Below are 23,782 nucleotides of genomic sequence, written 5' to 3' on the forward strand. Positions count from 1 at the left end.
TGGTTTGTATTAATGTACTGCTTTGTATGTCTCCTGTCTCCCTTTCATTTTTGTAAAATGAGAGGTGAAAATTATTTTTTCTCCCGTCTCTGTCAAAGCATTTCAGAAATCTGAACTTACAAACATCTCTGTGGCCTCCATCTTCATCCCCAAGTCTTAATGGAAAGTTAAAGGTGGTTATTGGTAGCATCAGGCTTTAAGAATTCAGTTCTGATCATTTAACTGTGCCACTTCAGACTTTGCACAGCAGCTCGTGTGTTAACTCCACATGTGGCCAGGCAGCCCTGCTGGAACTAGAACTCACGTCACTTGACTTCTGGGGCAGAGGTATGTTTTTTGAATGCTATTCTTCTTTACTTCACATACGAACAGTGGATTTTTCTTAGCTTAGCTATAATAAAATCTTTTGGCTCCATGGTACTGCAGGGAGTCTATTTATTAAGTAGAGAGTCATAGGAGTCATGAGACTCATAGATAGTGAGTCTGCCTGTGGTGACTGTAGAAAAGTTGAACTAAGATGCTCTAGATCACACAGATGAGGAAACTTGGCATCCATATCAGGAGGGTTTGTACCAGGTGATCTCGAAAGTCCCTTTTGGTCATTCTGATAGTTTTAAGTGTCATTACATATCATAATTTATTCATTCCATGATCACATCATGCCTTATATTCCATCACCTGTGAATTAGAGTGGAGTAGACCAATATACTCCTCAATGCTCATGAATATATACTCATAGGAACACTGCAATGTCTGCTGCTGTTAGAATTTGCATAGTGTTACCTTTTGTTATTCTCCTCCTACCTTATCTTGAACATGGCAGACAGGTGATTTACTCACAATCAGCCTGCATTGCTGCCTTGTGGATTTTGACAAGAAAAACACACTTATGACAAATAAAATCTCAGTGAAACAGAACAAAGATTCCCTTCAGCCAAGGGGAAAAAATGCCTTCAGTGAATAAGAACATCAGCAAGAAATGGCCTCTTTTTCTTTTTCTTTGTAAAAAGTTTTATTGAAGTAGAGCTGATGTACAGCATTGTGCCAAACTCTGCTCTACAGCAAAGCAGCTCAGTTACCTGTGTATATAATATGTGTATAATATGTGTGAATTTTAAAAATATTCTTCTCCATTATGGTTTATCACAGGATACTGAATATAGTTACCCGTGCTATACATTAGGCCCTTGTTGTTTATCCATTCTAAATGTAATAGTTTGCATCTACCAACCCCAATCTCCCAGTCCATCACTCTCCCGTCCCCCCACCCCCCTTGGTAACCACAAGTCTGTTCTCTATGAGTCTGTTTCCCTTTTGTAGATCGGTTCATTTGTGCCATATTTTTGATTCCACATGTAAATGATATCACATTTTGTCTTTCTCTTTCTGACTTACTTCACTTAGTATGATCATCTCCAGTTGCATCCATCTTGCTGCAAGTGGCATTATTTTGTTCTTTTTTATGACTGAGTAGTATTCCATTGTATATATGCACCACATCTTCTTTATGCATTCATCTGTCGATGGACATTTAGGTTGTTTCCATGTTTTGGCTATTGTGAACAGTACTGCAATGAACATAAGGGTGTATGTATCTTTTTGAATAGTTTTGTCTGGGTATATTCCCAGGAGTGAGATTGCTGGATCATAAGAAATGACCTCTTTTAATGTACTGTTTTGGAGTCTTCCTGTCTCACTTTCATTTTTGTAAAATGAGAGAAATTATTTTTCTTCTTTAAGAATTTTGCAAATAAGAACTTAGAAAAGAAAACGTCTGAGCGTTCTCCTTGTCACTGGCACTGAGGGAGGAAGAGCAGCCGGGATTTGCTGGATTGAAGCGGATGTTCACCTTCTTTTTAGATGCCATTTCTTACTTCCTTTTTGTTTTCTGTGGGAAGAATTATAAACCTGGCGGGCAGTTGAAGCTTTAAGTATCTGATCATGATAATTGACTGGCTAAATGATTGATGAAGGTAAAATTTATCATTTTTGAGACCCGCAATCTGTACATTATTTTCCCTGTTTGTACTTTCCTTAATGGCTGTGAATAATAGTAATAGTTGGAAGAGTGTTCTTCTTGTATAGTCAGTAATGACAATGCCTGCAGCTTTAACCTTGTTTTATTTATCTTATGTAAATGAAATGAGACAATTGAAGAAAATAGACATATTGGCTCATCTTAATTCTGGAATTGATTTAATTAATCATTTCCCCATACATATATGTAACTATTTTTATTTAGCTATTAACTTAGGTTAACAGATACGATAGTTTTACAGTGAATTTATCTTAGTGAAATGTAAATTCAGTCTATTTTGAGGAAGGTAAGTCTAGACTAGACTAGACTAGCTGCTCCATGAGAGTAGGGACTATTTCCATCTTATTCACCAAAATACCCTTGGTGCCTAGTGTTTGCCTACTGAATACTAGATAAGAAATATCTGTTGAGTGACATAATATAGTGTGATTCTCATATACTTACCTGTAATGAGAGTGCATAGGCTCCCTGTACCATCAACATCTCATTGAACAAGTAAACTGAAAATTTTAATACTGCTTCTTATTGCTGTTTACTGTTTAGAAAATAAATTTTAGTAATAACTTTGAATTAAAGTAGCAAAAATGGATGAATTATGAATAAAGGTAATTGATAGCCATCATCTTCCATAGCATGAGGTCTCTGAAGGAAGAAAAGCAAAACTAAGAGGTCCTTGTGATGAAAAGATTAAAAATAGATGTTCTTTATTGTTAGGCATAAATCATAGATTAATCAGCATATAAATGATTCAATTCAGAGACTATTATTTGGTACATTGTATGGGGTGGTTGCATGATGATAGTAAAGCTTTAAATTTTCATGTTATATTTTATTCTCAGAGTGGTTTTCAGTCTCTCATAGGACCACAGCAGTCCTGTGAGGGAGGAGGGGAAAGCCGTGTCATCCTTGGAATGTGAATGCATGGAGGCAAGGAGGGTTAAGTAAGTTGCCCAGCCATTTGCTGGTTGGGGACAGTTGGATATAAATGTTTTTTTCCACACCTGCATATTTCTATCTTTATAGTAGTATATAGTATATATACTCTATAGTATTTATACTATGTATAGTAGAGTATATATAGCTGTCCTAGAAGAGAACATAGGCAAAACATTCTCTGACATAAATTGTAGCATTGTTTTCTTAGGTCAGTCTCCCAAAGCAATAGAAATTAAAGTAAAAATAAACAAATGGGACCTAATCAAACGTATAAGCTTTTGCACAGCAAAGGAAACTATAAACAAAAGGAAAAGACAACCTATGGACTGGGAGAAAATATTTGCAAATGATGCGACTGACAAGAGTTTAATTTCCAAAATATGCAAATAGTTCATACATCTCAATAACAAAAGAACAAATAACCCAATCAAAAAATGGGCGGAAGATCTAAATAGACATTTCTCCAAAGAAGACATACAGGTGGCCACTAGGCACATGAAAAGATGTTCAACATGGCTAATTGTTAGAGAAATGCAAATCAAAACTGCAATGAGGTATCACCTCACGCCAGTCAGAATGGCCATCATTAAAAAGTCTACAAATAACAAATGCTAGAGAGGGTGTGGGGAAAAGAGAACCCTCCTACACTGTTGGTGGGAATGTAAATTGGTACATCCAACATGGAGAACTGTATGGAGGTTCGTTAAAAAACTGAAAATAGAGTTGACATATGATCCAGCAGTCCCAGTTCTGGGCATACATCTGGAGAAAACTATAATTCAAAAAGATATATGCACCCCAATGTTCACTGCAGCACTACTTATAGTAGCCAAGACATGGGAGCCACCTAAATGTACATGGACAGATGAACGGATAAAGAAGATGTGGTCTAAATATACAATGGAATATTACTCAACCATAAAAAAGAATGAAATAATGCATTTGCAGCTACATGGATGGACCTAGAGATTATCATACTAAGTGAAGTAAGTCAGAGAGAAAGACAGATACCATACATCTCATATCACTTACATATGGAATCTAAAATATGACACAAATGAACTTATTTATAAAACAGAAATAGACTCCCAGACATAGAAAACAAATTTATGGTTACCAAAGGTAAAAGGGGCTGAGGGAGGAATAAATTAGGAGTTTGGGATTAGCAGATACAAACTACTATATATGAAATAGATAACCAGCAAGGTCCTACTGTATAGCATGGGGAACTATATTCAATATCCTATAATAAACCATAATGGAAAAGAATATGAAAAAGAACATGTATATATATGTATAACTGAGTCACTTTGCTGTACACCAGACACTAACACAACGTTGTAAATCAACTATATTTTAATTTAAAAAAGTCTTATGTTGTACTGTAAGCGAATTTTAATGAAGAGTATAGTCCTTAAGATTATAAAAACCCTTCTAATTCAACTAAAAACCAAAGGCCAAGAAAGAGTCAAAGTAGAAAGTAGATGTGGTTAGGACAGAAGGTATAAGAAAAGGAAAAGCTGGTCCTCATTGATGCCTGCCTGAAGAGGTCGGTAGGGCCGTGTTGACATCATCTCATGGAGTAAAGTGTGTTTAATAAGAACGTGTGGCTCTTCCTTTCCTTTGACATGTGACTCTAGAGCTGGCTTCCAGGGTGGAAAAAAAGATTGAGGAGGAGGCAATAATTAAAATACAAAAAGCTGTAGACTCTTTAGCTCCTCTGTATTACTAAAGGCCCTATACCTATTTAACTAACTTTGACCATGTAATTATTCTAAAGAGATGTATAATCATCTATCCAGTGGCAGAATTCTGATTGTCCCAGACCCCTGAATTATATTATTAATAATTGCAGCTAACAATTATTATGTGCTTTATGTCAGGCACACTGCTAAATGTTTTATATGGAATATCTCATTTACTCCCAAAACTCTTGGAGATAGATATTACTATTATTTTCCTTTTATAGGTGTGGACATTGAGGCATATGGAAGTTAGTAACTTGCTAAAATATTTCGTAAATGTGTGTGTTTCAGCTATAATATATTACAAATTTCATAAGATACCTGGGGGTAGGGAATTGTTATTGCTTTATAATGCTCATGAATATTTTTTAACAGTTGAAGACAGCAAATGAAGAAATATATGAAATATAATAATGAATTAATTTGACATTACTTACCCTTTTTGCATTGATTATAATAATTATTGCTTAAATAGAATTTTCTTTGGACAGGAGCTTTGGAATCAGAGAGCTAAATTTGAATATCATCTTTGCCACTTGTTAATTGGATAATTTTCTAATAGGGTTATTTAAATGTACCGTGTGTCAGTTTTCACTTCTGGCGAATGGGCATAGTATCTTCCTTCTTCACAGGTCTATTAAAACACATCAATCCTGATTATTCATGGATTCCATATTTGCACATTTACCTACCTTAAAAAATTTATTTGGAACTCTCAAAGCAGTCCATGTAATACTTTCACTGTCATTTGCAGACATGTACAGAGTGGTAAAAATGAGTCATCCGACCATGTGGTCCCAGCTGAGGTTGAAGACGGTGACAGGCTGCCTCCTTATTTCATTTCGCATACAGCCAACAATGTCGTTTGCACAGTCTATTTAATGCCATGTTTTTTGCGTTCTTATGCTTTTTATTGGTAATCTTACTGTTTAAAATAGTGCTGAAGTGCTGGCTAGTGATCCTAAGTGCAAGAAGGCTGTCCCTTGCCTTTTGGAGAAAATTCATGTGTTAAATAAGCTTAGTTCAAGTATAAGTATTAGTGCCGTTGGCCATAAGTTTAATGTTGATGAATCAACAATATATTTTAAATAAGATGTTTTCTGGCTGAAAAACCCATAAAACAAGATATTGATGAAGGTGATACTGTGACTTGTTGATGAAGATATTGTGACTAGAGAATCACAGGAGCCTGAGCCTGTATTTTCCCCAGGAGCAGTGGTTCATTATTTGCCAGTTTAGTTTTCACAATAACTTTGTATAACTACTGTGAGTAAAAAAGAATTGGCTGTGTTATACTCAATACGTTTACTGTTAACGTTATCTCTCAGTTTTCCTTCTGACCTTAGAGAAATACCTCTGAAAGAGTTGGCGATATTCTTAATGACTTTAAAGGGCAATGGACACTCTCTGAAACAACACAAACACAATCATCTCCTTTTTAGAGTCTAGGGTCCCTTTTAACAACTTATCATAAAAAGTTACTTCTTACTATTTAAGTTAAAAGTTCAGTTTTGGACACTAGACTAAACTGTCTTCAAAGATAACTTTGTTTTATCAGAAAGTAAATATTTTCAGTTTGGCAGGCAGTGCAGTCTCTCTCACAGCTATTCACCTCTGCCACTGTGGTGTGAAAGTAGCTATAGACAATATGTATATGAACGGTTATGACTGTGTTTCAATAAAACTTTATTTACAAAAACAGGTAGCAGGCCAGATTTGGCCTGTGAGCTCTAGTTTGCTGGCTCTTGGTTTATGGTATTGTTTATCAGTTTGCTAGAAGACCTATAAACCATAAAAAGTAAAATAAATTTTTTTCTATAACTGTTTCTTGGTATGTTGTAGTGATCATAATCATGTATTGTGAGCATTTATTAAAGGCAAGGCACTGTGCTAACCACTTTATACTATTTTTTAGTTTCTCATTATAGCTCTATCAGGCAGCACTATGATTATTATCTTATTTTTTCAGAGATAGAAACTGAGACCCGGAGAGGTGACATATCTCACTCAAGGTCACAGATTTAGGGAGTGGTACAACTTGACCCCAAGATAGTTTTGACCTTGTAGCCAGCATGCAATACTTTTTGCCTAACCTTTCCTTATTTTCTGATGTTCTTCTAATTTAGGGATGTTGATTTGAGGGTTAGAAATTCATTGTACACCATTTTAAGCTTTTCTGAAGAAAAACATTTATTTAGTGGATAAGTAAGTAGATGAGTGTAGGTTTTAGCTCTGTATCTTTAATTCGTTTTTTCAAAATATATTCTTTTTTTTTTTTTTTTTTTTTTTTTTTTTGTGGTACGCGGGCCTCCGGATGCGCAGGCTCAGCGGCCATGGCTCACGGGCCCAGCCACTTCGCAGCATGTGGGATCCTCCCGGACTGGGGCACGATCCCATGTCCCCTGCATCAGCAGGCGGACTCTCAACCACTGTGCCACCAGGGAAGTCCCTCCAAATATATTCTTAAAGGGAGTTTACCTAAATGTGAAGTTTTGCTGCCTCGCTCTCTGGTGGGAGATTTGTTTTTCTTCATTGGATAATTTAGAGGTCTTATTTTGTTCTTGTTTCTTTAATATCCTGATTAAAGGATTAGAAAGCTCTTTGCTACATTTGAGTGACTAATACTGCTCTGAGCACAGAGCCACACTCTTGGGGGACATAGATTTGCATTTGCTGAGTGAATAATAACTTAGCGGCAGAATTGCCGTCTTTTCTATAACTGTGTCAGCTGTCCTGCGCATTGCCTGCGGCTGCTGTTTTCTGTTTCTAGTTCTGAGCATTAGCACAGAACTTGACATCGTCAGTAAAAAGAATGAGATTGTGGAGATGACTCAGTGGGAGTCGTGAATAGTGAAAACATGGATTCATGGTGGAGATACTTGTTTAGCTATTGCATGTGAAGCACTACCCTCTCATTATCCCCTTTATGTTTATGTCACTCACTGGTTCAGCCTTTTATTTGCACTCAGTATTTGCCCGGTACAAATAGGAATTCAAAAATAACAATGATCCCTGTTTTCTGGAAGCTGGAAGTCTCACATCAATTGATAAGTGATGTCTATCTATCCATCCATCTGTCTGTCTGTCTTTAAGGGGGGTATTATGAGAAGAGTAATGTAGGAGCACAGAGAGAGGCACAGTCGACTGCCTGGTGGGATAAGGCCCCATCTTCTTTTCTGAAGAGGGTTGTTTTTTGACTTAGGAACAGGAGTTTTTCAGGTGAGCAGATGTGTTGGTCAGCATCTCCGAAGAAAGACCACAGCGGCAAGAAAGAGGATGAAATATTCTGGGAGTGATAAGAATTTTGTTATGGTTGGAAGAGAATGGGTCAAGGGATAAACCTGGTAAAATAGGTCGGGGTCTGACTGTGAAGTGCATGCAGTGATAAGGGAGACTTTGGAAAGCTTTAATTAGGGTGTGACCTGATCAGAGCTTTATAAAAATAGTGCTGGTGAGGAAGGGGAGGAAATTGATGGGGGGTGTGATGACTAATGGATTATACATTCTTCTGCCTTCCAGCTTTCTCCTGTGCTTCTGGGGAGTATCTAGAAATGAAGAATCAGGTGTGCAGTAAGTGTGGTGAAGGCACCTACTCCTTGGGCAGTGGCATCAAATTTGATGAATGGGATGAATTGCCGGCAGGATTTTCCAACGTTGCAACATTCATGGACACTGTGGTCGGCCCTTCGGACAGCAGGCCGGACGGCTGTAACAAGTAAGAATCCAAAGGAGCCTTGTGAAGGGTGTGGTTGCTCTTTTCCAGAAAGATGTTGAGGATAATCTTGATAGTGATTGGGATTATAGATAAACTAATTGCAAATAGTGACAGTTTTTTTTAACAGTCCTTAGGAATAATGTAGCTGAACTTTCGTGAGGTTAAAATAGTTGCTCTTAGGACATAATAGAGACTGTATGCAAAAAATTCAATAAAGCTATTGAGAAAACAAATTAATTTTCTAATAATACATTTATAACTATATTAAAGTCAGTGGTGTTTCTACAAACCCTTCTCTAATTTTAATGAATAACTTCAATGTTTTTTTCTTTTCCCCTGAGAGAAAAAAATGTATAACCTTCGTTTTGACACTTGAGTGTCTCTGGTTAGAAGCACCTTGACTTAATTTCCACCTTTTTAATAGGAGATTATTAGGTTTGCCTGTGACAACATTGGAGGAATGATAAACTGTTTTGAAAAAACGCAAAATGTTTATCTTTGGGCTGTTACCCTTCCTGTTTTCTTGTGTTGACTATGTAACATTCCCCTTTCACATGGCCATGTTTAGGAGGATTTAACTTTAGGCCTCGGGCTACCTTCTGACAAGGATGGTTTCTCACGACTCAGTATTTTTACCGTGAGCTAAAGATGCTGGGGAATTATTTAGCTGTGATAACAGATGTGTTTGTTCCTCCCTCGTTCCTACCTTCCCTGCATTCCCCCTTGCTTTATATAGCTGTCTCTCTCTCTCTGCCAGGTGACATTTTTACTCTTCTGACAACAGTCATTTCATCACATAGGGTTGTGATGTTAGATAGCATTAACAGAATTGTTATATCTAATAATTCTAACTATATATAAAATGTATATGTGCGTATATATACATGTACGTATGTATATATGTACACACATGCATACACTGTTGACCCATGAACGATGTGGAATTATGGGTGCCCATCCTCCTTTGAGTTGAAAATCCACTTATAACTTAACAGTTGGCTTTTTATAGACATCCTTTGGCATCTGGTGGATTCAACCAACCATGGATCAAGTAGTACTGTAATGTGTCTTTAGTGAAAATAATCTGCGTATAATTGGACCCATGCAGTTCAAGATGTATATTTATGTATGTACACACACACACACACACACACACACACACACACACACACACACACGCATCCCTGCTTTTACCAAGGTTGCTTTATATCATTTCGCTTTTATTAAAAACCTATATTAGTACCTGTTTTTGCTAACCAAAAGAAATCTGAAGAGGATTTTCACTTTTACCAAAAAAAAAAAAAAAAAAAAAGTCAAAAAGCATAAATACTGTTCAGCATTGGTTTTGCAGCAATGGGGGCTGTCATACCGGCAGTGTGCACCACGGGCAGCCAGAGTGGCACCACCAAGCTCTTTCGTGGAACTACGTGCAGCATCTCAGCATCAAGCCACCGTAACTTTGAACTGTGTCTGGGATCTATGCTTTATCTTGATTTATTTTGTAAATCCATTAGTAAGATGTGTCCTAAGGTAATTGCTTCTTTGCTTTGAGCCATTTCAGCTTACGAAAGGTTTCATAGGAACACTGTACTTTTGTGTAACGGGGGAAATGTGTGTGTGTGTAATTTAATTCAATGTTTTTAAATAAAAGAGTTCCTTAGAGGAAGGTACTAGTAGGATGTTATGAGACCTCAGATCTTTGTCTTGGTGGGCAGGAGATATTGATGTGGCTTCTTTTTCTAATTCCAATAAACTTGGAATTGTTTATTCATTAACGAGATTGAATGATAAGCAGAAATTTTTCAGTGTATTGAGTATAACTGTCTCAGTGTAAATTTCAGCCTGTTACTTTTTTGCTTATCTCCCTTCCTCCCTCCCTCCTTTTTTCCTTTCTCCCTTTTCTCTGTCCACCCAATATTGTATTCTTTTTACTTCTTTTTAGTTGCTTGGGTCATATGGAAAGATGTCCATTGACCTTTATAAGAAACTGACTAAGAGCTTTTCAAAATGGTGGTAGCATTAGAGTCCAGCAGTGCATTTGAATTCTAGTTGTACATATTTACCAACATTTGTATTGTCAAGTCATGTTTTATTTTAGTCTTTCTAAGTGTGTGTATGAGAAATAATATCTCCTTATGGTTTTTATTTGCATTTCCCTTCTTTATAAAGGTGTTGAGCACTATTTATATGTCTGTCCATTGTCCATATGTTTTGTGCGTGTGTGTGTGTGTGTGTGTGTTAAGTGTCAAAATGTTTTACCCATTTGCTGTTTTTGGGGGGGTCACTTTATAATTGAGCTGTAGGAGTTCTTTGTGTATGCTAGACATGAGATCATGTCATGAATATATTTATATAATATTTAACATATACACATGCATGCAGAAATACATGTATGTGTGTGTAATATTTCCTTCCGTCTGTAGCTTTTGCCTTTTCATTTTCTCAATGGTGTCCTATGATAGACAAAAGTTTAATGTTTGAAAAAGTACAATTTATCAGTGTTTTCTGTTATGGTTAGTGTTTTTATATCTTCAGATCTCTTACAAAGGCCACAAATTACAATATCTATTCTTAAAGTGTTATTAGCATTATTATTGTACTTTTATATAATATGTAAGTTTTATGTAATACGTAAAGTTTTACACGTAAAGTGTAAAGTTTATACGTAAAGTTCCCTTTACACCCTCATCTTTGAGCTATGATTATATATTATACATAGGAACACATTATAAACCCAATAATACAATGAAATGTTTTAAAAAGAATCAATTGATTGGACTTCCCTAGTGGTGCAGTGGTTAAGAATCTGCCTGCCAGTGCAGGGGACACGGGTTCGAGCCCTGGTCTGGGAAGATCCCACATACCGCAGAGCAACTAAGCCAGTGAGCCATGGCCGCTGAGCCTGTGCTCTAGAGCCCGCGAGCCACAACTAATGAAGCCTGTGTGCATAGAGCCCGTGCTCCACAACAAGAGAAACCACCGCAATGAAGAGAAGCCCCTGCTCGCCACAACTAGAGAAAGCCCTAATGCAGCAACGAAGACCCAACACAGCCAAAAATAAATTAATTAAAAAAAAAATCAATTGTTTTTTAAAAAACTTAAGAGAGAAAAATATGCTTATTTACATATTTACCATTATTGGTGCTCTTTCCTCCTGTATATAGGTTGGCATGTTTATCCAGTATTATTTTTTCATCCTGTAAAATTTTCTTTATCATTTCTTATAATGCAGGTCTGCTGCTCACAAATTCTCTCAGCTTTTTTTTTGTTTAACCTATAAATATCTTTATTTTAGCATCAGTTTGGAAGAATATTTTGTTGGACGTATGACTCTGGGCTTTTACTTTTCTCTTTCCATGCTTTAAAGATGTTCCATTACCTCTGAATCTCTCCCTTGTTTGTGATAAAATTAGCTGTATTTTGTATGGTTAGTTCTCTTGTATGTAATATGTTTTTTACTTCCCTGACTACTTATAAAATGTTCTCTCTATCTTTGCTGTTCAACAGTTTGACTGTGATGGTGTGGTTTTCTTTGTATTTACCCTGCTTGAAGTTCACTGAGCTTCTTGAATTTGTAGGTTGATATTGTCACCAAATTTGGGAATTCTGTTAACGACTATTTCACCAATAATGTTTTTCTGCCCCTTTTTCTCCCTCTTTCTCTTCTATGATTCCAATTACATGTATGTTAGGCCACTTGGTGTTGTCCAAAAGTCACTGAGCCTCTATTTTTTTCCCATTTTTTTTTCTTAGACTTCAGATTACATAGTTTCTATTGCTGTGTCGTTGACTATTTCTTTTGCAGTCTCAAACTTGATCTTAAGCTCATCTGTTGAATTTTCAATTTCATGTATTGTAATTTTCAGTTCTAGAATTTCCATTTAGTTTTAAGAATGGTTCTTATTTCCCTTAAAATAGTTGAGATTCCTCATCCCTTCACTCACTGTATTTATCTTTTATTTGATGTTGCTGATTATATTTTAAAGAGCTGTCTTAAATACTTGTCTGTTTCTTTTGTTTTTTTTAAAAAAATAAATTTATTTATTTATTAATTTTTGGCTGCATTGGGTCTTCGTTGCTGCTCATGGGCTTTCTCTAGTTGCGACGAGTGGGGGCTACTCTTCATTCTAGTGAACAGGCTTCTCGTTGCCGTGCCTTCTCTTGTTGTGGAACACAGGCTCTAGGCTTGTGGGCTTCAGTAGTTGTGGCACGTGGGCTCAGTAGTTGTGGCTTGTGGGCTCTAGAGTGCAGTCTCAGTAGTTGTGGCTCACGGGCTTCATTGCTCCGCGGCATGTGGGATCTTCCCAGACCAGGGCTCGAACCCGTGTCCCCTGTATTGACAGGCGGATTCTTAACCACTGTACCACAAGGGGAAGCCCTTGTCTATTTCTTTTGATTATCTTTTTTTCTCAATTAAGGGTCATACTTTCCCACTTTTTTGCATTCCTAGTAAATTTTTATTGTATCTTGGGCATCATGAATGTTAAGATGTAGGGAATGTGGATTATTTTTTTCTTTCATTTAAAAGGTGTTGGATTTTGTTTTGGAAGGCAGTTTATTTACTAGAAGAATGCCTTGATCTCGTCAGGTCTGGTTTAAAAATTTTTTTTTTAGGGTGGCTCGATATTGGTTTCACACTTAGTTCTAGGTCATGGTCTTTACTCTAGGGCAAGAGTTGGGCACACTGTGGCCTGTGGGCCCTCCCTCCGTTTTTGTAAGTAAAGTTTTATTGGAACACAACTGCACTCATTTATTTATATATTGTCTATGGCTGCTTTTGAACTACAATGGCCTAGTTAAGCATTGCAGGAGAGAACAGATGATTCATAAAGCCAAAATTATTGACTCTCTGGCCCTTTATGAAAAAGTTTGCTGATACCTACCCTAGGGCATGGCCCTTATTCCTGAAGTGTGGCAATTCTGGAATCTCAGATGAATGTCCAATGGGGTTATTAAGTTTTCTCCTTTCTGGCTGGCCTGGAGCTCTAGCGACTGCCATAAAAGTGACCTCTCTGATTATGTCTTAGCTTTGCAATGGCTGTTCTCTGGTAGGCCTGCCCACTCCAGACCCAATCCTGGACCTTCAGAGAAACTCCATATGGACTTCTGGAGCCCCTGTTTTCTCTGCATCTCAGGCCTGAAAATTCCAGTTGTTTCAGCTGCCCCAAACATTCATCTCTGCTCCTTGGCTCAGTGAGATCACTGTGCTCTGCTTGGGTGCTATCTCCCAGTGCCATGGTCTGGAAAGTGTCCTGAAGAATGAGGTCAGGGTCAATTTAGGCTTTGTCTCATGTGTTTTCCTGCTGTCAAGAATCTCAGTCCTGCACTGCCTATTGTCAATGCCTGAACATGGCTCATGTGTTTTGTTTAGTTTACTAGATTGTTAAAGAAAAGGGAAAATCCAATACCAATTAGTGAGTCATGATGGGATGTTGAAGTCTCAGTCTTTCATTCAAATTTTTTTTTTCTGTTAGTAAAAAGAAAATAATTTGCCAAAATCTCTCGTATCATCCAGATAGAAAGTTAAATTTGAAGAGAAGGATAGTAAGTTGTGCTGTCACTGAGTTTGTTTGGAAATGTTTTTTGGCCCCAAAGTTGGCACGTGACTCATTATTGATTAATCTAAGAATTAGCTTACGGTTAGATTTACAACCCAACTTTTGTTCACTAGTGTATTTTCTTAATATTTCATTTTATTTTTTAGATAAAATTTCCAATCAGACTTTTACCCCTACTATGTATTATGACACTGTGATCTATATTTTATTTAGGTTCACTTTAAATTGGCTTTTTCTAAGACAATATCTTCTCTCATAATCAAGGAACCTCTGCATTCCCCTGCCAAGCATATGTTTGTAAATAAAACTTTAGATATTGTTTGAGAGAATAACTCCATCTAAGACAACTGAAATTAGTGATCATCTGTTTAGCAATCAAATTTTTGGTGAAAAATAGCAGTTACATAGCAACTTGATTGTATAACCATACCACCATTTAGGAAGTCATGTGCCACAAGAAATGAACCTTTTTCCAGCAATGGTGTTGGCCTGTGAGTTCCACATGAGCTTCAGACTCCTCTGCTGTGCTTTGTCGATGGATCCGCTTTTAAATCTCAGTTACAGAACTTGTGAAAAAAGAGGTTTCTGAATGCTGACATGAAATGGTTTTGTTTCCACAGCTCTTCCTGGGTCCCTCGTGGAAATTACATAGAGTCCAATCGTGATGACTGCACGGTATCCTTGATCTACGCTGTGCACCTCAAGAAGTCAGGCTATGTTTTCTTTGAGTACCAGTATGTGGACAACAACATCTTCTTTGAGTTCTTTGTAAGGGCTTTTATATTCTAGAATTCACTTTTTAAAGGACATTCATATAAAATTTCTCTTAATTACTTGTTCCCGTTCCATTGTATGCCTCCTTGGTTTTTGTGTTCACTGAAGCTTTCAATATGAAAAGAAGTGTTATTTTTTGTCTATAATATTTTCTGCTTAATATTGTTTCTTTAACTTTGAGCTCTCACCTTGTAGAGTAACATTGGACTTGTTTTCCTTTTGGATGTGATTATTAGGAGACCATTTGGTGGAGACTTTTTGTGTGACAGATATTTTCCCCAAGATTCATTAAAAAATTTTTTATAGCTACAGATGCTACTTTGTTTAAAAATATGTTTTTACCAATTTTAATTTTTGTTTAAAAGGCTTTTTTTCTCTTTGCAGTTTCAAATATTTGAGTTATTTAAGTGTATTCATGGGCAGTTAGGAGTGTCTGTGTGTTTCTGATTCTGCCGGTTTTGTACAATCCAATGGAATCAATGGATGAGATAGTTGATGTCTCTGACAAGAGATTAAATAACATTACAGAATATAGGAAAAAACAATAGTCTAACAGAATGGGCTGTTATTATGAACAATTATTTAACTATTTATATAAACTGTATCTAATCTTGCAAATATTTGTTGTGGCAGTGACTCAGATCCTTGAGAAAAACTTTTCAGGTTGACTTCTTAAACCAAAAAAAAGTGTGTTGTGCAGGCAACTGGGAAAATATCTTGTAAATGTTTCTGTGGTCCAGATTTCAGGAATAAATGTACTGATAATGCTAAAACAAATTTATATTGCTCTTGATAATGGAAATTTCTAAATCAAAAGTTTGCTAGGAAAAGATATTTTTTCCATGAAGGTGTGAGCCTTAGGCTCAAAGTCAAGAGATTCTGGCTCAGGTCCCAACTCTGCAATTGCTAGTTGTGTGTTATTGGACAATTAAGTTAACTTTCTAGCCCTCAGAATTCCTTTTTGTAAAGTGGATTGTAGACAAGACCTTTTAAGGAGCCTCCCAGCTCTAATATCCTTTGATGAGTTTAAGATGTTAAGCAATATTCAAACAGATTGAGTTTTTAAGTTGCATTTTGTTTGTAAGATACTTCTCAGACTGAATGATTCCCTATTCCGTTGGACATTTTTGCAATGTTACTAAAATAAAGTTAAGCAAGATAATTATATAATTGTTAGAATAAGCATTTAGTTTTGTGTTGTCCATTAAGTCCTTTGAGAGTTGTCAGTAAAGGTACTCTTAAGGCATGAAATTTCATTACTTCCTCTCAATCATACCTTTGTTCTTCTGGATGTAGACTGAAAAGGGATGGTGAGTTCATGTTCCTTCTTTTACTGATGTTTTAGCTTTATAGGTTGCAGTTTATTGACTCAGAGGGTCAACACCTTAGGGCCATCCTGCAAAATGGTTAGTGGGAAGGAAATGTCTGAAGACTGAACGATGCAGATGCACCTGTGAACAATTCATAATTCAAAGCAGTATTTAATTTTAGGAGTCTGGGAGTTTCATTCAGCTCTCCCCTCCACACACACTTTTTTTTTTTTAATGATGAAACTGAAATCTGGAGAGAATAAATGATTAGACCAAGGTTATACCTTTACTGGTTACTTTTAGAATAACAGGAGAACTCAGATCTGTGGAATGCCAATAGAATGTCACGATAACGCATGATATCTGATATCAGATGAAAAAAACCTTTCAGTTTATCTAAACATTGACCACCAAAGGTATATTCAGTGTTCCTATCTGTTTAAAAATGGCTTACCATTTCCATTAGGATTGTCATTATGCTTATAATATAAATATGACATTTGAATTCAGTTAAAGCAGATGTCCTCAGGAGCAGTACCAGTATTGTCTGGTATTTGGCTGTTGCAAGGATCTGTTTTCTAGTTAGTAAGTCTTTAGGAAATAACTTGTATGGAAAATATTTTAATGCTATCTGTGAAATTAGTCAGGGGGATGAATGAAGTGGAAAAATGATTTAGAGAAGAGAGAAATAGCCATTTGGGCAGAAGTATAGTTGATGAGATGTTATTTTAACCCTACTCCGTTGCTGACTTTTACACAAGACTGTAAAGATGGCCAAATTTTTGATGTCTAGGTATTCTTCATAGGCCTGGAAGAGTATGTCCCAACTCCTAGGTATTTGGGAAGAATTGTCTGAAAAGCACAAAGTGTTTGGTGCTGAAGATATTAGCTGTATTCATTTGAACTGGCATAGAATATCATGAACATCTGTCCCCAAATACCAGCTGGGGGCTTTGACTTTGGCTGTAGCCACTTATCTATACACATTTGGGTTAAGTCCTGGGGAAAGGAAGACAAAGCAGATTTCATTTATTAATTAAAAAATTTAACGGCCCCAAATCTTATAAAAATAAACTTTATTTTTATACTTTCGGGCCTGTATGGTGAGTGCAAGCTTTTACATTTTTGTGATGACTTTTTCCCCTTTATGTGGATTTTCAGTGTTAACTCTCTCTTCCTCTGCCTCTGACGCTCCTGCTTACCAACCCCCCGCTACCCCCGCCTTCTTAGCGGCCTAGTCTTTTTGTTACAATAATGAGTATGGTTTACTTAGAACTACTAACTCATATGCAGTTGTCACTTAGGCTCCAGAGGTCTTGGTACGTTTACTTGTTGAGAATTACTCATGGCCATTGTTTTGTAGACCTTGAAAGAAGCTCTTGCAGCCTGTCCTGTGCTGAGTAACAAATTGAATTAAAGCCATCATTCAAGAAGCTTTACTGGGGCCCTTGTGTTTCCTCCACAGATTCAAAATGATCAGTGCCAGGAGATGGACACCACTGCTGACAAGTGGGTAAAACTCACCGACAGTGGAGCATGGGGCTCTCATTCTGTAAGTCTCTCTCTGTCCTCCTCCTTCTTCCGCTAACCCCATCCTTCTCCTTCCTTCTTTTTCCCAACCCCCCCTTTTTTTAAAGTTTATTTTAAGAAAAAAAAATCAAAATTTTTTTTAATTTAGAAACTTCTAGTTAGCAAAGAAATTTTCCCTAAGTTTCATGGAGTCAGGCTCTTCATAGTATTGTTTTCCTGCCTTTCTGTTTCTTCTTCACTCCCCTTTCCTGCTTTTTCCCATCACACTCCAACTCTCCTCCTTTTATAAGGGGCATTAATAGGAAGTAAGTCTACTCAAAACTAATATACAGAACCTCTGAGTATGTAAGTTTACAGATGTGGCAATCACATGAAAGATAATCAGTGACTCTTGGCATTGGAAGGATCCTTGAGTTTCTTTCATCCAACTTTGTCTGCATTCTCCCCAGCAAATGATTTTCAAGATTGTCTTGTTGGGGACTGTGCTGACCCCATTGTTGGACAGCTCTGCGTATTACAAAATTCATCCGTGTCTGGAGTTGAAACCTGCTTTCTCTCTATCTATTCATCACCCATTGTTCAAAGTTCTACCCTTTCTGGTTGTGTCTGATAGACTAACTCCTTATTTCTTTAAGGACAACTCTTAAGTGCTTGAAGGCAATTATCAGGTAACACAGTCTCTGAATCTATTGTTATTTGAGGCCTTTGGAGTGAGACATGGATTTAAAATCTAACTTTGGTTTACAGTCGTTGTGTTTCTTTAGGCAATTGGCTTCGTCTCTTTGATAGTTCATAAGAGAAATGGGACCAATCTTGCAGAGTTAAATGAGATGATACATGGGGAGGGCCTAGTGTGGTGCCTGCAGTGTAGAGTGGACACTGTTTCAGTAAGTGACTGCCCATCCTTGCCTTTGTGTTGTAGCAGGTACCTCATCCTTTTTTGTTTTGTTTTGTTTGAAATATTTTTTTTTCTGCATTGGGTGTTCTTTGCTGCACGCAGGCTTTCTCTAGTTGCGGCGAGCAGGGGGCTACTCTTCCTTGTGGTGGGTGGGCTTCTCACTGCGGTGGCTTTTCTTGTTGTGGAGCACGGGTTCTAGGTGCATATGCTTCAGTAGTTGCAGCATGCAGGCTCAGTAGTTGTGGTTCGTGGGCTGTAGAGCACAGGCTCAGTAGTTGTTGCACACGGGCTTAGTTGCTCCACGGCATGTGGGATCTTCCCGGACCAGGGATTGAACCTGTGTCCCCTGCGTTGGCAGGCTGATTCTTAACCAGTGCACCAACAGGGAAGTCCAGGTACCTCATTGTTGAGTGATTAATATGATGCACCCTTTCAGAGTACTTTTTTGATCTGTATGCCTGGAAGTGATATTAGTACCTCTTAAGATCTATTCACCTAAGCATTCAGTCCGCTGGGCTTTGAAGGTACAAGTAACCCTTGGCAAGAAATATGCTTTCTCCACTTACAAAGACTTAACACAAAAAGAAAGTACTTAACACACTACTTCTCTGAATCTCTGGCAGGGTGAAGTCGTCAGATATGTTTTAATTTTATACTGCTTGAATTTGGCCAGCCAGAGACTACAGAGAAGAGTAGGGTGGCAAATGAGAAAGCAAGGCACACTTAACATTAGTTTACTTGACTGAATCAGCAGGAAACTGATCAGAAAAGTAGTTTGATTTATAAATATAAAAATGTTCTGGTGGCAAAGGAAGCAAATATTAGACGTGGTATCGTTTAAGTTCTGGAGTCATAGAGTTAAATTGGGTTATTCTATAAGAATAGACCTATTTTTCTCTTGTTGCTGTTGCAATGTTTTTTGTTAAATAATTTTAAAATGAAGCAAACTCATTCTGTTACCTTTTTGTTTTCAGAGCCCAAAGATCTACTTATGAATAGTGGGAGCCAATCAATATGTAACTGGGCTACGTGCCTTTCACTGTCTAAAATGAGTCCCTTTGAAATATAAACCGAGACTTCATGCAAATGATTTGAAAATCATTTTATCTTTTATCATGCTTGAAGAATTTTCTTTTCCTTTTATCATTACTATATTTTTGGGGTTGGCAAACTATTTTTTTTTTTAGAATTGAAGCAGAGCTTAGGTCTCAATTAACAGTAGATTTAAATTTGTGGGTTCCAAATAATGGTATTTCATTATAATGCACTGAAAAGTGTATAAGAGATTAGCTTCTAGATATGGTTATAGGTAGCATGGTTTATCTGACCTGAGTATCTTGTGTTCTCTTTATAGGTAATGTTGAAATCAGGTACAAACATACTGTACTGGAGAACTACAGGCATCCTTATGGGTTCCAAGGCAGTCAAGCCAGTGTTGGTGAAAAATATCACAATTGAAGGTATTTCACAGCAGTCTGCTCTGATAGTCTCCTGTCACATTTAATAGTTAGTTAAAATATTGATTACTTGGTTGGTTTTGCTGGCTCACGAGGATTTAGGACAGAAATTAATATGTTAGACATCATATAGGCCTAGAGACCCTGGTTTTATTCTTGGCAAATTGACTGGGATTTTTTTGTTTTCCTATCCCTAAACTGAATTATTTAATCTGTGTGGAAAAAATAAACATAATGGTAATTGTAGGTGTCTTTAAATAAAAGAAAATAATATTTATTAATAAGGTCCTACTATTCATTCGAGAAGTCTCTATTGTGCTGACATAGTGCTTATTCAGGTCACCACTATATCCCTAAAAATAACAGTGAAATAAATATCTTGGCCTGACTGTCTCCTATACCTTTTACCTCTCTGAACCAGCTGTGCATTTTCTGGCTCAGAAGAGTAGCCAGTAAACCCTGGCATGGTTCATTCTCAATTAAGGCTACTTTTAATTAAAGCAGTTGATTCTCCTTTATTAAAGTTTGGCTTAACGTTTTAGCATGTTCTAGGTACACCTGTTCCTGTGACGCTAACTCATTAGTCATAGGGACATCTGCTGGCAAAGGCTGGAATTACAAGCCAGAAGAAGAGTCGAGCCTTTCCCAGGGTCCCTTAGGTCTTGTCAGTTACGTAGTGAACAGTGGAGAAAAAGGGAGCAGGTGGCCACAAAGATGAGAGAATGGTATAGAACTGGAGGGAACCTTAGAGTTTATGCCACTTCTGATTAGTGGAGTTGTCTTTTGACAGCCGAGTTTATACATTGACTGTATACCTCTATCAAGTCTGAATCTCTTGTTGAAGTGTTTGCTCCACTTATGTGTTCAATTCAGTATCCAGCCCAGTTCCTTGCACATAGTAAATATGTTTTTGGTGTTGAATTAATGGGATATAAAAGACTTGGGCTAAGCTTATTGTTAATATTTCTCTCTCACTTCTGGTAGAGGCAGCAAGGACGCACTGATTTGCTTGTTGCTGTTGGGTCCTGCCTCCCATGCTTTGTTTCCCATTACCACACAGGGGTGGCATACACATCAGAATGCTTTCCATGCAAGCCTGGCACCTTCAGTGACGAACCAGGTTCATTCATCTGCCAAGTTTGTCCCAGAAACACCTATTCTGAGAAAGGAGCCAAAGAATGCATCAAGTGTGACGAGGCCTCCCAGTTTTCAGGTAAAATGAGTCTGCAATTTATACTCTTTGTTCTTTTCTTTCTAAATTTATGTTGGTTGAGAGTATGTAGTCATAAGCCAGAAATCACACATACGATGTGATGGAAACAGTGGGCCAGAAACCAAAGTGCTGAACGGAATCCATACTGAGTGGGTAAAATAGGACATCTAATTACCCCTTTCTGCAGGACTTTTCTCTTTGTCTGTAATGTTTTCTATTCCACCCCCACCCCTGCCAAGGTAACTGTTTTGGATATGTTTATACTTGTCTCAAAAGGTTCTTATTGTACTTTTAGATGATTCCTTGGCAAGGAGATGTACTTAGAAACTTTTAATTTGTTCCAAATTTACAACATTCTGTGATAATGGAGGAAATCTAATGTCTTCTTGGAAAAACTATGATATGCTCCTTGTGTATCATGGAAACATTTATTGCTCTAGGGAAAATAAACATGCAGGCCTTTATTTTCTTTAGACCTAGCTAGTTCTACCTAAATTCCTCTGGTGCAGTTATTTTTACTTTTCACTTGTCTACTTTTTGTTTGTTTGTCTGTTTTCATGTTTGCCTTTTCTTAGAGTCACAACACAAATGACTCATTTCTAAAATTCGTTTTCATGTTGCAGAAGAAGGATCCAGCAAGTGTAAGGAGCGTCCTCCCTGTACCACAAAAGACTATTTCCAGATCCACACTCCATGTGATGAGGAAGGAAAGGTACAGGCCGTGTTCAGTCAGCTCCATCCCACATTTATTCACCCTTTTCCCAATTTGAGCAGACTCGAATTTGTTCATGAGAGACTTAAATGAGTAGTAGATTTATAGTATGTGTGTGTAAGTAGCACGAAGGAAATTTAAGGTTTTAGACTCTGAAACCCACCTTCCCAGCTTTGATTTTTGTATCTACTGCTTTGTAGGGCTGTGGGCAAATTATTTGCTCTAAGTCTGTTTTTTCATCTGTAAAATGGGAATAATGTCAGTACCTACTTCATAAGGCTGCCATGAGAATGCATGAAATACTCAATTTAAGGTTCTTAGCATAGTGCCTGGCACATAGTGAGTGCCCAATCAATTACTGCTATTTTTAACAGTTACATTTTTGTCAGAAATAATAGCAGGAGAAGCAAGCCTTCAAGTGTGTTCTGCGACTCACAGGATGGAAATACTGTGTAACTTCTCTTTATTTGGTTACTCAGTAGGTTTGGTCAATAAAAGCCATGCAGCCATAGGCTGATTCAGTTATGGCAGATTGCTGTGTAATTGCATTTAGAAAATGCAAAGTCATTACCATATAAATGGCACTTAGCCAGAGGAATAATGCACACATGAACTCTGCAGTTGACCTGCCATTGTCTTAATTAAAAAGTTAGGGACTTCCCTGGTGGTCCAGTGGTAAAGAATCTGCTTTACAGTGCAGGGGATGTGGGTTCGATGGATCCCTGGGCGTGGAACTAAGATCCCGCATGCTGCGGGGCAACTAAGCCCTTGCACCACAACTATTGAGCTTGGGCACCCTGACTAGAGAGACCGCATGCCACAAACTACAGAGCCCGCGTGCCACAACTAGAGAGAGAAAAACCTGCAGCTACAACTAGAGAGAAGCCCGCGTGCCACAATGAAAGATCCCGTGTGCCTCAACGAAGATCCCACGTGCTGCCATTAAGACCTGACACAGCCAAAAATAAATAAAATAAATAAATCTTAAAAAAATAAAAAAATAAAAAGTTAACCATACTAGCCTATGTCAATAGGAGAAACTGAGGTGAAGGTGGCTGTGCTGCAGCATTCTTTGTGTGTTTTTTGCATCTTTGAAATAATGACATTTAATTTCTTGACCTAGTTTGTAACATGTACAGAGATGTCAGTATTACTTTTTTTTCTTAATTTTGTATCCTTAGGTTCTAATCTATAATTTTTATATTTATATAATTGTTAATCTTACCCTTAGTCCTTAGGTTTTTCTAAAAAAGAATTTACTTTTGAATACTTAAGACCAAGTATATTCTTGTGTCTACAGTACAGCGAGTACTTACTAACTCAGAATAAGTCAAAGGAAGGCCAGTTTAAATTAGTGGAAAATTTCAATGATTAGAAGTACATCTATTACTTTTAATAAGAATAGTAACTCTAACAGCTTTTAAGTGACAAGGAGTTATGAAGTAAGATCTTGAATGCCCTACTATAATGGCCAAGTGAGGCCTATTTCTATTTGGAAAATATATGTAGAGAGCCATTAAGGTGGGTTGAAAGTAACCTGGAATAATGTTTCTTTAAACTTTTCTTAGCTAAACTTTCCTTATTAATGAGTAAGGCAAATTAAATTTAGTTTATTTTATATAATAAATAATAGTCATTAATTCAGCATTACTGAAGCTTAAATGAATGAGATCCAGTATACAAATAGATCTTGATTTTGCTATAATGAAAGTATTCAAAAGTCATATTTTTATTATGTTAGTGAGTAGTTTTTATTATGTTAGTGAATAGAGTGACAAAATCTAGTTGACCTGGGCTTAATTAAGGAAGTAAAGCCATATATTAAAATATATTAAATGTAGAATACACACACATGCACACACACACACACGTATATGCACATGTGTATACCCACAG

At 37.1% G+C, this 23,782-nt stretch overlaps 1 protein-coding gene across 4 annotated transcripts in view; it reads left to right on the forward strand.

Moving 5' to 3' along the window:
- ELAPOR2 (endosome-lysosome associated apoptosis and autophagy regulator family member 2) overlaps positions 1 to 23,782 on the forward strand; it is a 266,046-nt gene that overhangs the window by 186,282 nt on the left and 55,982 nt on the right. For all 4 annotated transcript variants that reach the window (XM_067042702.1, XM_059073559.2, XM_067042701.1 and 1 more), the window contains exons 3-8: positions 8,239 to 8,434; positions 14,613 to 14,760; positions 17,542 to 17,628; positions 19,859 to 19,964; positions 21,022 to 21,174; positions 21,798 to 21,886. In XM_067042702.1, coding sequence (XP_066898803.1) covers positions 8,271 to 8,434; positions 14,613 to 14,760; positions 17,542 to 17,628; positions 19,859 to 19,964; positions 21,022 to 21,174; positions 21,798 to 21,886 — 747 coding nt within the window. In that variant the 5' untranslated portion in view covers positions 8,239 to 8,270. The remainder of the gene's footprint in view (positions 1 to 8,238; positions 8,435 to 14,612; positions 14,761 to 17,541; positions 17,629 to 19,858; positions 19,965 to 21,021; positions 21,175 to 21,797; positions 21,887 to 23,782) is intronic.

The sequence above is a fragment of the Kogia breviceps genome, chromosome 9 (genome assembly GCF_026419965.1).
Source record: "Kogia breviceps isolate mKogBre1 chromosome 9, mKogBre1 haplotype 1, whole genome shotgun sequence".
Taxonomy (NCBI): domain Eukaryota; kingdom Metazoa; phylum Chordata; class Mammalia; order Artiodactyla; family Physeteridae; genus Kogia; species Kogia breviceps.